The 13,723-nt window shown below is 49.9% G+C and overlaps 1 protein-coding gene across 2 annotated transcripts in view; it reads left to right on the top strand.

Moving 5' to 3' along the window:
• The window catches only part of ZFHX3 (zinc finger homeobox 3), a 233,856-nt gene that overhangs the window by 126,605 nt on the left and 93,528 nt on the right, over positions 1-13,723 (top strand). For both annotated transcript variants that reach the window (XM_045818414.1, XM_045818415.1), the window contains one exon: positions 11,000-11,231. In XM_045818414.1, the coding sequence (XP_045674370.1) occupies positions 11,000-11,231 (232 nt within the window). The remainder of the gene's footprint in view (positions 1-10,999; positions 11,232-13,723) is intronic.

The raw sequence follows: 13,723 nt of genomic DNA, 5'->3' as shown, positions 1-13,723 counted from the left end.
GGGGCTGTTACCTCCCTCTGGGCCTTAGCCCCACCTCATTAAGCTGGTCCAGGCTATTGATTGGGAGCCTGTGTTTGGAAGAGTCTTACTTACTCCATGCATTACCTTGACAGATTGATCAGATCTGATTGAGAACCTCTTAAAGGAACGAACAGCTGTAATGGGAAAGTTGGACTCTGTCATCCGTTAGGATGATTCTGGGAGCAAGAAGAACAAGGCTGACATCTTGGAGCAATTGTATTTACAATTAACATGGCTGAAAACGATTGCCTCTATTGATCCCCCCTTCCTGCAATTACAGCCCCATTGTTTACATTCCAGCACTTCAGTTATAAAAAGGAAATTCAATAATTATTGCATTATTTAAAGTTAAAGTGCCACAGAGTTTGCTGGCTACGCTTGCTGGTTGATTTAACGTTCAGTAAAATCCATGCTGAGCTTTCCATCTTGAGGCCGAACAATATCGGCTTTTAATGAGACTTAGAAAGGGGGGGAAGGAGAGCAAAACCCAGTGCACAGGGTGTTTGCCTGGGTTATTTATGGGGGAGCCCGAAAGCGGGGCAGAGAAAGCAGCTGTGTCATGGTTGGCGGGACGGCAGCCCCTTTCGCCACGTGGCTGCCCGCTCTGCAGCCGGCCGTCTCCTGGCCTCGCCTCGGACTCAGCTCTGCTTCCTCAGAGGAGCTTTTTTCTCTTCACACTCTCTTGGTCCCCTGCCCCACTCCCTCAAGTGTAACCATCTCCTCGAACTTTCAACAAAATCCATGGAGAAATGGTTGAAGGAGAAATGGTAAAACGTCTCAGCAGCCAGAATGAGTGCTGTCAGAGGCATTTGTTTATAGAGGGAATTCTTCTCTCCTGCCTCATCTCTTTCCCATTTCCTCTTTGTAGCGGGAAGTGAAATCAAAATTAAGCACCTGTTCTAAGGAAGAAGTCAGCCCCGTGTGAGCCCACTGCTCCCCGTCCGTCTCCCGCCGGCTGCCTGCGTCTCCTTGTAAGGAAGGTGACGAGGGTATTTGTCAGCAGGTCGTGGGAGCTCAGGGAAAGCCTCTGGGTTCAAACGCCACATTCATGCTCTCAGCGGCAGCAACCAGACGGCGCAAGAGCATGGCACGGATTTTAAAGACCATTTTACTTTTCTCGTATTTGGTTTATGTTCTTCCACGGGCCTGGTTCCAGCAAGACATCTGGACAGGTGTGCTCAGCAGGACACTGACGAGGAAAGGGTGACGCCCGATGCCTCACCATCAAGAGTCGCGGTTTCAGTGACAGCCCCGGGACATTTTAGACTGCAGGTGTGAGAGGGAAGAAGCAGGTGAATAGAGCCAGTCCTGACTTTTGTGAGGTATCTGGTGCAGTCAGCTGCTTCCGTGTGACGTTTTCATTAAACAGGTGAATTCTTCTGTGCAGGCATTGCATGATTTATCCAGTACAGTTTGTCACTGAATCTGAAGTGACACCTTCGAGAAAAGGTGGGTGCGGAGATCTTAGGCCCCGGAAATTTTTCTTCTTACTGGGGAATATCTCCCTGTATTCCGAGTTGGGTCTCTGTTCTGAGAAGTTGCTGTCCAAGCCAGAGCAGCCGTTCTGAGTGTGGTCCCAGACCTGCAGCATTGCTATCCCCTGGGAGATGGTTAAAAGTGCACCTCGTCAGGCCCCACCCCCAGCCCAGGTGAATCAGAAACGCTTGAGGGGGGCCCAACTACCTGTGGCATAATAAGCCCCCCAGGTGTTTCTGATGCATGCCCAAGGTCGGGAACCACGGAGCAGGAATGCCACTGCATCACCAACCAAGCCCACGGTGTCGCACCTGCCAATCAGAAGTGAGGAGATACAATCTGGGCTCAAGGTGGAAAGATGATGACTGTGCCAAATATTTGGGCACTCCTCCACATCTTCCAAAGGATTTTCACATGTGTTTTCTCATGTGGTTTTTAAATTGCCTCCGAGGAAGACAGGGCGAGTATAAACATCTCCACTTTACAGATGAAGTAACGCACCTGTTTTGACCACCAGGCGAGTATTTTTTCTGCTGCGTCGACTGTCATGGGGATGAGAGATACAAATAAGCAAGCCCTTCAGTGTGAGTTTGGGGGATAAGGGAGGTGTCTGCCGCCCATTTCACCGGAGTTCTCTTTCCTTTCCTGGCCCTCACCCAGAATGTTGGCAGACACGACGAAAAACGTGGGGCCTTGATTTTCTTTACGTTGGCGCCCTGATGCGCAGAGAGACCCGGTAAACGGATGCAGTTTTGTGGGAAGGACATGGGCTTGTGGTGTGAGTCCAGGCCTTGGGCAAGTGCCGTAAAGGTGAAGCGCCCTCAAGAAAGAAGCAGGCCCAGTGCGTGTGCTCAGGACCCTTCCTCTGTCACACCTCTGTAGATCTTGGTTCCCTTACTGTCGACCAGGAATTCCTGTTTGGGCCTTGGAGGTGGGTGTGGAAAATGGTTATGAGGAAGGAAATGGGTAAGTTTAGTAGGTGTTCCTTTCCATCCCTAATCCCAGAGCTTAAGCAATTTGAAAAAAAAATTGACAGTGATACCAAGCTTATTTATTATACGGGCTGAGAGTGCACCTGGCAATGTAATAAGCACTTTGTAGGAATTATCTCAGTGAATCTTCCCAGTGCTGCTTGTAAGGAGCCTCTGTTATTGTCCAGTATTGCAGATGAGGAAACCGAGGCCCAGCAATGCATATAACTTGCCCAAGCGAGGAGGCACAAGGGGTGAGAGCCAGAGAGAAGGTGTTCCACGGGGCTGTGTTAATCCAGAGTGCACCTAGCCCGCCATCTGGGCGACAGTGTGCCGTGGAGTTGAGTGCGGACAGTCTAGAGTAGTGTGTGTACTCAGCCTGTACTTTTGTGTGAGGCCTAACTCTGGGTGAGCTGGAAAGGCCTGCAGCTGAGAGCTGGGGAAGAAGTGCATCTCAGTGAGTGAAGACGGCACCATTGTCAGTGCAGGATCCTAGGGAAGGTGCTTCCAGGTCCTGGGAGCTTTGGGTCGCTCCTGGAGGCGGTCAGGCCTCGTGCGACTCACTTTGTTGTTTTATGCACCTAAATACCTCCCTCGGCTTCCCAGCTCCATATGTAGATGCTTATTTTACCATCATTTGGCTTGTGACCTCATGCCCTGGTGGGCCTCTTCCTTCGGGAGGACCCCTCCATTCCTGAACTTCCGCTCCCTTCTGGAGTTTTCCTGACAGAGGGGGATGAAATCCATTACGCGCAGGCATCAACATTCCACAAGAGTCCATATTTGGAGTTTTCTGGAAAAGATTCAAAGCCAAGGCAGATACAAAGTATAGATAGTTACAGATTTATGCTGTTACTTTTTCTCCCGGAACTTACTCTGCTTCTCTCAAGGGAACACTCATACTGAGGCTCTTGAGTCGGGGAATGTCATTCACAGGAGGGAAAAGATACGGGACCAGGGGGTCTTGACTTCAGCTGTGGAGCTTAGATCCTGAGAGCCAACAACCATGGCTGGATCCAGGGCGCAAGGAGCCTGGCCTAGAAACCAGAAAATAGGTCAGAGCAACGCAAATGGATTGATCTAAGGGAACGTTTTTATTTCCTTCCACTTTCTCTTGTAAATCATGGTTGGGGCTTCTGTCTTCTGGCATCTGCTAGGCTCCTACAGTGAAACAGGACTAAATTAGCATGTGCCGAGGATGAGGGCATGCGTGGGTGAAAAGCCAGCATTAAACTGAAAATACATATATATTTAGGTTGACTTTCCGGAAGCCTTCCTAAGAAATGTGACATTAAATTTGGAACCGTAACACAACCTCCGATTAAAAAATTAACTCTGTAACACAAACCCCTGATTAAAAAATTCACCGCCCTCATGCCTGGTTTGGGTATTATGCCCAAAACAATTCCTTTTTTCTGCATTCAAGGTGAGTAGCAGGATCTGGGGAGGCATCCCCAGATCACCTCTGCCGTCAGCACGGCACAGCTGGACTGCTGCGGACTTGGCATCCAGCCCCAGGTTCCAGTCCTGTGTCTTCCACACTCCCCGAGATCTTGGGGGAGTCATCTGACCTCTCTGAGCTTTGGGTTCCTCCAAGGACAGGAGCTGAGAGCTACTCACCTTGTGGGTCTGTAATGAGATTAAGTGTGAGAAGGTGCTGCCTCAGCAGTAAATGCTATCCATGGAAATGATGGTCGATTAAACACTCGCTTCTTCCTTATTTCACCTTATGATGTGGGGAATTAGCAGACTTGCTCTTGACCCTCATCTTCACGTTCCTTCTCACTGGAAGTGGTGTTTGTGAGGTTTTTCATAGTCTTCACCCTGAAGGCAGAAGCCGGGGGCCTTGCTGGAACCGCGTGCTGCGGTTCACAGGCTTTCCCTCCGGAGGCACCGGAGCCGCGGCCTCCCCCATCGGGGACTTTCCTTTTATGAACTGAGAGGCCCTTCCACCTGCCCTTGCCTGGATGCGAGTCCTGGCCCTGACCCGTGTCTCCAGGGAGCCTTTCTGGATGTCCACAGGGCGGGAGGGCTTCTCTGTTCTCAGAGAGATGTTGGGTGTCCCCTGTGGCAGCCCGTTTGCTTGCAGAGACGCCTGGGAGCCGCTTTACCCCGTCAAAGAGCTTCACTGTTTCATCTGCTCTTGGACTAGAGTTACGCTGTGTGCACAGACAAGTGTGGTGGGAGGCATGAGTGTGCGCGCGTTTCCATCAACAGGTGTTGCTCCCCAAGAAGTTTCATTCGTGCGTCCCGTGTGTGTGTGTGTGTGTGTGTGTGTGTGCGCACGCGAGTCAGAATGTGCTTTGTCCATCTCTGCTTTAAAGAGGAGGCTTGGACAAACCCTGATCAATATTTTACATTCCATGCATGAAGAACCAGATGTTCGAAGTTTCCTTTTGTGGGGGAGGAGGAGGGAGTTGGGGCCCCTCCAGATTTATAGAAATCGATGTTCTCTGACAGAAGTTGGTTAGTTTTCCTGGGAAACATGGAACAGGAACACATTTTTTTGATTTTCACGATGAATTATTTTCTAACAAGAGCCCTCTTTTCGTCTGTTTGACTTTCAGGCATTGGCCACGGTGAACGAGCGTAACATATTAATGGGGTGTAGAGTCCCACAAAGTAATGTGGCTGGCGTTCTTCCTTTCCTTTTTCTTTTAATTATTAATCTGCTTTTGGTTCTTGGCCGTGCGTGCCAGGTTCATTATGGGAGGCACCTCTTGTTGCAGCAAGGGCCTTTCTTTTCTGAGTCCTTCCCCTGGAAGCAGGCCCAGGAGGGAAGACGAGAGCTGTCAGGAGTCTCCATGTCGGGAGCATGGGAGTGTCACCTTTGAGCTAAATCGAGATGGGACCGGCATTTTCAAAAGTGCATGGCTCCCACATGATGAGAACGGGGTGCAGGAGAAGGTCTGTGGTCATTGCCAGCACAGGGTGCCCACCAGCTCAGTTGTGTAAGTCAAGTTCCTCATCGCTGGCAGCGAGGGCAGCCCGTGCTCTGCGGCACCATGGTAATTTGGAGAAGTTGGAGATTATCGGGCTCTTTTTCTGTTTCTACTTAAGAATCAAACTGAGTACCTATTTCCTTCTTATTGGTCATTAGACTTGTTTGAGCTTTCAGAAGGTAAATCCCATTGCCAAGTGTAGAAGTTTCTTTCGGTGGAAAGGACTGTACATTACAGTTCACCTAACAGGCACTTTTTAAACCAGCCAGTGAGCTTGGGGAGAACCGAGGAAACGCTGAGGCTGACTGAAGGGGGTGGGGGGAGGCTGGTGGGACTGCGTGCGTTCGGGTGGACCCCCGCCGCCGCTCTCCTTTAGGCGGGTTGATCTACCGGTCTTGATTTGCTCGTTGTCCGTGCTTCCTCATATTAGTTTGCAGGTAGGTGCCAACTTAAAAAAATTTTTTATTGACTTTTGGGGGTGACATTAGTTAGTAAAATTATATAGGTTTCAGGTGAACAGCTCTATAATACAACATTTGTATATTGTTTTGTGTGTTCACCACCCCAAGTCAAGTCTCCTCCCATCACCATTTATCCCTCCTTTACCCTCTATCTCCTCACACCCCTTCCCTCTGGTCATCACCACACTGCTGCTTGTGTCTGAGTTCTTTCCTTTGCTGATCCCTTCAACTTTTTCACCCACCCACCCCCTTCACTCTGCCAGCTGTCAGTCTGAGCTCTGTATCTGTGAGTCCATTTCTGTGTTCTTTGTTACTTTATTTTGTTTATTAGGTTCCACATATGAGTGGTATCATATGGTACTTGTCTTTCTCTGACTGGCTTATTGCACTTAGCATAATTCCCTCCAGGTCCATCCGTGCTGTCACAGAAGGTAGGAGCTCCTTCTCTCTTACCGCTGTGTAGTATTCCATTGTGTAAATGTACCACAGCTTTTGTACCCACTCATCTACTGGTGGGCACTTGGGCTGCTTCCAAATCTTGGTAATTGTAGATAACACTGCAGTGAGCATAGGGGTGCTTGTATTCTTTGATATTAGTGTTTTGGGTTTCTTGGGATATATTCCCAGAAGTGGAATCACTGGGTCATAAGGCAGCTCTATTTTAAATTTGATGCTAGCTTTTTGGTAAGCAGTGATTTTCACTGGTCCAGCCAGTTCCTTCCCACATTGGCTTGCCAGCCAAAGGGACGCCCCGCTCCCCCTCAATGTTCCTTGGCACATCCTCCAAGTCACCGCGGCCGCTGCTTTAATCGTCTGCAGACTGAGCCCCTAGGGTGGGGCGGTGTGTGTGTGTGTGTGTGTGTGTGTGCGTAGTGTCTGCTGCATTGTAGAGACCAGAGGTGTCCAACCCTCGGCCCTCGGGCCACATGTGGCTCAGGATGGCTATGAACACAGCCCAACACAAAATCTTAAATTTAGTGAAAATATTACGAGATTTTTTGTGTGATTACATGTTGCGATGTATTTAATGTGCGGCCTAAGACAACTCTTCTTCTCCCAGTGTGGCCCAGAGACGCCAGAAAGTTGGACACCCCTGTATGTAGACATTTAGAATCCACCCAGAACCTGCCCATTGGATTTGGCAGCCAGTTTTCTTTGGGTCCAAAGTAGCACACCCGCCTTATAGCACACTGACCGCAGGTGAAGTTGTCATTTGTTTTCTTTTTAAACCGTACACCCAGCCTGACAGAGGTGAGCAAATAGAAATCGTGAACACAGAGTAAAGACAGAAAAAGGCAAACAAAGTCTGGGTCTCCCTCCCGGAGGACGGGACAGCTCTGAGACAGGGCGAGAGGCGTGGGGAGGGAGGATGTGCATGGGAGAAACATTTCCTGTCTGGCCAGGAGAGCAAGAACTCTGAAAGCAGGCAGTTCCTTTATTGAGGCTCCTCTGGGATTTGTGCCTTGGTGGATTCTTCATATATTACAGTGAATTTAATTAAATACATTGTGATCCCAATTGAGGGTATTCTAATTAGCTGGGTCAGGAACAAATTATTCTCCCTCCTTTTCCAAATGAAAACATCTCTCTTCTGCAGGGAGAGCATGTCCTTGGCTGACTGGCTTGCCCCGGTGGAGTCCTTGTAGGCCTCTCCAGCCCCGCCCCCTCCTGCTGCTGCTTATTAGGCCGGTTCCAAGGGTGGAATTCTGGGGATGGTGCTAGTGACACTTTTGAGGCAGAGGGCATCTGGGCAAAAGGGTCAGGGCGTTGACCCCCTCACAGCCTGGGAAGTGACCAGATGGTGTGGAGAAGGTGACAGAGGTCAGGCCCCTGCTGCTATCTTAGGGTCTCTGTTTGCACTAGGTTGGACAGCCTGAGCAACACCAAGTGCGAACTTCCAAAATGCGGTGAGAACAGTTTCTGTCACATGTGGCTGACTTCAGGAGACTCCGGCTGTGAGCAGAAGTTTGGTCTGGGATATGTCACCTTTATAAGCAGGTGTTTCCTAGCAACTGAGAAATAGTTTGGTGTGTGTGTGTGTGTGTGTGTGTGTGTGTGTGTGTGTTGGAGAAGGAGCTTGAAGTACAAAAAGCAAGCTTAGAATTTTGAACGAAGCTTTTGTGCAAGTTTCTAACAGAGAGGACCCTAATGTTCCCCAGGCTGGGATCAGTGGGAGAGGCCATGGCTGTCTGCCTTGCTTCCTGTCATTCCTTTCTCCACCGTCGGTGGCGTGTGCCCATTTCTCCTCCCACGTGGCTCTCAAGTGGTAGAACAGAGAATTCCTGGTGGCACAAGAGAGCGCCATTTACCACGGTGAGTGTGAGTGTTGAGTGTAGGATGGTTTTGGAGCGTCTTCATCATACCAGGTATTTTTAAAGCAGAGTCCCCAGGATGGTACTTATTTCGGTTAGGATTTATGCAGCAGCATCTCCCAGGAACCCATGGATTTTAGGATAAGAGACATTCGACTTCTCAACTTCCATCCATTTCTTTTTGGCCATGGCATCCTCTCCTCTGCCCTGAGACTGGAGACCCCAGCCGTTTCCGAAAGAACGCTCACATCCATATTAAAATTTTATGTTTACGATCCCTCGCCTTATTGCAAGGAAATCCTGTTTCATGGGAAGGTAATGGGAATTGGGGAGAAGGCTTTAATGATTCTTGCTCTGATTTCATAGTTTATGATACCGCCACCGTCCCTCGATAGAACTTGCTGCTTTGGATTCCATGCTTATTTCCCCAGGTATCTTGTATTCAGTCAGTTTCTGTCGAAGCTTTAATACGTGTCATTCTCAGTGACCTAGGACAGCAGTTCTTGTCTCTCGTACAAGATTCCTGCCCCTGGATCCCAAGCCCAAACCTTTGCTGAACATCCTGGTTCATTTTTGACTTTTGAGGTGCCCCGGAGACAGGCCATGGAGCATGGAGATGGGCATGCTCATCTCTCCTTTATATCTAGTGCCCCAGTCCCTCCTTCTCCTGGGAGGGAGGGACGTAGCCTCCAGAACACGCTGCTTTGGTGAGTTTCGCCCTCCTGAGATACTCTGTGAGGAGCCTTGTCTCAGAGGAGGCAAATGGGTGGTAAGCCATAAAAAGAAAAACCAGCTCCAATTTATCTCAAGAAAAGTAGCTTTTTATTTTGAGTTGTACTTTCTTTAACAGTTAACATGGAGCTCACTAGTTCTTTAAACTCCTTCTGGTTGTGAAGTGGCTATAGAACCGCTACTGCTGGTGGAGCTGTCCAAAGTCCCACGGGCCTGCACTGCCCGGGGTTGACGCGCCCATTTTCAGGGAGAGGCGATTTTCACTATTGGTGCCTGTGGAGCCTGTGGCATTCCCACCTGTGGACTCATGTAGCCAGTTTCCGTGACTGAGGGCCGCGGCCTCCCTCCTCACCCCAGTGATTTTTCTACAACACAGCCTTGGTGCGTTCATGTTTCCTCTTCCAGTAAGGTGCAGACATGCTTCTGGAATTGCTGCATTTTTCAGTGCATGTTGGACATGTGTATGTGAGCAGACGAGCCTCAGAGCCCTGTCGGTGGATAGGAAGTGCTGGTAGGGCCACCGTGGTATTTTTGGTATTGGGCACAGTGCAGGACATTCTAATTGCTCTGCTTTCTTGGGGTCTGTTATTATACTCTGGACAAGAACATATCCAGGCAGGACCAGCAGCAGCCGTCAGGGCGTGGGCATTGAATAGCTCCATGCGGGTCAGAAAGGAGGGCGTGGCACGCAGCACTGAGAGGCATTTGCTGTGCACTCTGTGCGGCAGCTGGGACCGGGCTCTGGGGCGTGCGGGTGGGGCTGTGGGCGAGGAGTGAGAGGGAAGGACTGGTAATAACACGAACACATTAGGCACTTACATTATCTGAATCTCTTCTTCAAAAGAATGCCAAGAGTCAGGTAGTAGTTCTCTCTTTTCCACAGACTAGCTGGGTTACCTTGGGTCAGTCACTTAAGCTTTTTGGAATCGTTTCCTCTGCTTTACGTGCACCCAGTGGCAAAATTCCCTCCTCCCAGAATGCGGGCCACTTGAAGCGCAGGAGGTGGCCTTTCTGTACTATGAGCTTGTTCCTTCCCTAACTGTTGGTGAAAAGGGTCCGTAGCTTCTTTCATGTTCTCAAAGGGACATGAGAAGGTTGTCAGTTTTGTCCTTGGAAAATCTGTCTTTGCTTGGCCACAGAAGTCTGGGGTCTGCTGACTGTTCCCAGGACCTCTCCTGTTCTTGCTCCTGCCGCTTTACTCCTGTGTGCGCCTGCCTCCTGCCAGCTCCTGGGCTCCTGTGTGCTGGACTCAGGGCACTGTGTCCACACCCACACAACATGGATTGTAACTTTGACTGTCTGTGCACTGAGCCAGATGACCTTGAGACGTTGACAGGGAACTAGTCGAGAGAGATTTATTTTTCTGTCATGTTTTTTTAAATCCAGGGAAAAACCTAATTTTGGGTTCTCCTAATAAATTGCCGTTCTAAATACAAAAACTTGAGTCATCTTCCTAGGCTCTGTGTTACTGAACTAGGTAGGGTTCTTTCTCTACAGGCTGGGTGACCATATAGACTATTGCCTAAAGCCAGGTTTGGCTGTTTCTGTGAAGAGCCAGCTAGTTAGTTATATTTTAGGCTTTGCAGGGCATACAGGCTTTGTTGCAACTATTCAGCCTGTGGTGTTTTGAAAGCAGCCATAGACAATTTGCATCATGTATGTGGCTGTGTTCTATTAAAACTTTATTTACAAAAACAGTCAGCAGGCTGGGTTTGAACTGCAGGCTGTAGTTTGCAGATCCCTGATCTCGATAAGGCAGGATGCTTTGGAGAGGGAAAGGGGAACCTTTAATAACTGTGCCAGGAAAACTGGTAGCGTGGAAAGGGCCAGTCTATCGGCATTTTCAGCATTGTGAAAAGCCATCGGGGAGGGGATGCCTGGGAGCTGAGGTGCCAAGAGTCAGATTGCTACTTGTCCTCAGAGAGCTACTAGAGAAGGGGACGGGGGGTGCGGGGGTGGGTTGGGGGACGGCACAAGACAAACTTTTAAGAAATCTTATCGGGCTGCAACCAGGACAGGGTGGGCTCATGGCCGTGAGCTCCCAGTGGCTTACCCATGGTGTGTCCCTGTTCTTCATCCCCCAGCACCTGCAGCAGCACGAGAGTGGCGTGGAGGGCGAGAGCTGCTACTACCACTGTGTCCTGTGCAACTACTCCACCAAGGCCAAGCTGAACCTCATCCAGCACGTGCGCTCCATGAAGCACCAGCGCAGCGAGAGCCTGCGCAAGCTGCAGCGGCTGCAGAAGGGCCTTCCAGAGGAGGACGAGGACCTGGGGCAGATCTTCACAATCCGCAGGTGCCCCTCCACAGACCCAGGTGAGTGGCCTCACAGGCATGGGAGACCCAGGCTGGGCCCAGATATTGACTCTGTGGGGCCTCCTGAGGGTTTTGGTTTGGTGCAGCTGACCCTGGTGTCCACTGCTGACCTCACAGGTGGCCATTGTATTCCAGAAGGAGCATGCATGGATTGTTGCCTTTTGTTTGTTTTTTTAAAGGAACTTAGTACCACTTTTCTTCAGGTATCACGATTCACTGTTCAGGGAGCCAGCCACCAACTGTTCTGTTCCCACCCCCGAATTCCTCTAGTCTGTACTCCAGATTCAGTATTTGGTTCAGATTGACAGAAAGCAAGTGGTACATTACGTCTTGCTCAGTATTAAGAATGGGCTGTTTGTGGCCTCAAGTCTGGTCTGTAAGAAATAACTCCAGATAGGACCAAAACAAGTACTTGCCGTAGACGTTATAATGGTATTTGAGAGTGACTCCAGTTGTTCTGTGACTCGGTGCTGCCTGTTACTTCACAGAATCCAGACCTTCCAGGGGGAACTCGCCCAGCTCCTGCCTCCTGTCCTGTCGTCTCAGTCACAGCCACCTTTTTCTGTACCTGCCTTCCTCCTCTCTCTGACTCTCACTCCCTTGGCGACCTCACTTGGCAGAATCGCCCCTCTCCTATTTTTTCAATCTTCCAGTCCCTTTCTCTCAACTTGGAAGCACAGGTCAGTCGCCTGCCTCTTGAAAGACAATGAAACAAAAGCTCTTCCTTAATCCTGCGTCCCGCTCTGTTTCCAGCAGAATCTTCAAGATTCTTGAAAGTGTACTTTGTATTGGTCATCTCCAGCTACACCTCATGCCGCCATGGCCTGCTTCCTCCCATCATCAAACCACCCTTGAGAGGTCACCCTTGACCTTGGACTTAGCCAACCCAGTGGCTACCTGCTGGGCCTTACTCTTTGCTACCTGAGGACTTTGACATCTTTCAGGTGTTCCTTGCTTCTCTTGGCTGCCCTCAGGCTGCCCCACGTGCCAGTGTCGCTGGGCCTTAGGCCCTGGCCCTGGCCCGTGGCTCCCGCCCCCCTGAAGCTCTCATCTCCTGGTGTTGCCACATGTCTTTTAAACAGCTTCCTGGGGTTCTCATTGGTTCCACCTCAGAGACGCTGAGCTCACGACGTCCTGCTCCAGGCTCCCTTCTGTTGACGGCACGTTGTTGAGTGGCCTGGTCAGGCTGGACAGGCCTTGGGGTTGTTCTTTATCCCTCCATCGCCCGCAGCACCCTCTCAGCCATGGAGCCAGCATGGCCATCTGGGGGTTTTGATATTAATGTTATCAAGTTTCACATTTTTATAGCTTTTAAAGGCAGATATTATATAAACCTTACGAAAAATGGCACAACCTACCCACATCCCCTTCCTCGGAGCAATGGCTTTCAAGATTTCGTTATTTCTTTCATTATTTATTTCCATATATACATTAACATGCTTCTATTACTACTTTTTTATTTTTTAAGTGTGAAACGTCTCTTGGCTTTCTACTCTGGAAGATGGCGATTTCACTGGTACGCCTTGCAATAAATGCACACACGTGTGCCCACTCACACGCTCCCCATCCACAGACCACCTGCACAGACAACACTCCGTACACACACGTGCGCACACACACTCACACGTGCGCACACCCAGCCACGCACCCCCGTGGCCCCCACCGCACTCATTCCCCCACACTCCCCAGCTCCCTGAATGCTCAGTCTTCGCCTTCCTCCGTCTTCCAGTATGATTAAATAATAGTTTGGGGTTTTATTAATATTCAGTGTTTTCATTATGCCAGCTCTATAAATATTAATCACAGTGGAGCCGTGTAGAGTTTTCTAATTTCATTTACCTTCTTGTACAACTTTTTGTTTTTCCTGTTTTTCTGGGCACCTCTGATTAATTCATGGCTAACCCTCCTCCAGAGCAGGTGACTCCTGATCCCTGAAAGCTCCACCATATCAGTTGTGCTGGAGCTTCGGCTCCTCCCAGGCCCCTCCAGACCCCTGTGCCGCCCGCTCCTGTCCCCGTCAGCCTGCTCTCTCTTTGCTCCCTTCTCCACGTGGGTAAGAATTTCCCCAAGGACCGGCAGTACCCACATCTGAGCATGTTTTCCTCCCCCTGGTATAGCTGAGGTTGCATGTCACTGGAAAGGCCAGTCATCCTGAGTCAGTATGAGTCATTTTTTCAGGAAAATGCTGTTCGATACCAGAGTAATTTTTGTCATCAAATGCCTCTTTTGGTTAAAGCCTGGATGCCTTAACCCAAGGGGTCTGCCTCATATTTGACCCCTCCTCTCTGTGTGTGGATGCTCTTAGGAGCAAGGAAGGGATGGGGCTTGGTACCCACGGACATGTCTGTGCCAGAAGACGGAGACCACTGTGCCATCCGGCTGTGGGGCCCCCACTGGGGTGTTTGGCCTGTGTTTGTTCCTGCCACGCCCCATTATTCCACTGTCAAGTCATTTCACAGGATTCTCCTTTCTCTACGCTATATGCAGACCTA

Source organism: Phyllostomus hastatus, unplaced genomic scaffold (genome assembly GCF_019186645.2).
Source record: "Phyllostomus hastatus isolate PE091 unplaced genomic scaffold, TTU_PhHast_1.1 phas_scaffold_345, whole genome shotgun sequence".
NCBI lineage: Eukaryota > Metazoa > Chordata > Mammalia > Chiroptera > Phyllostomidae > Phyllostomus > Phyllostomus hastatus.
The sequence above is the reverse complement of the archived record's forward strand: the minus strand, read 5'-3'. Positions and strand labels throughout refer to the sequence as shown.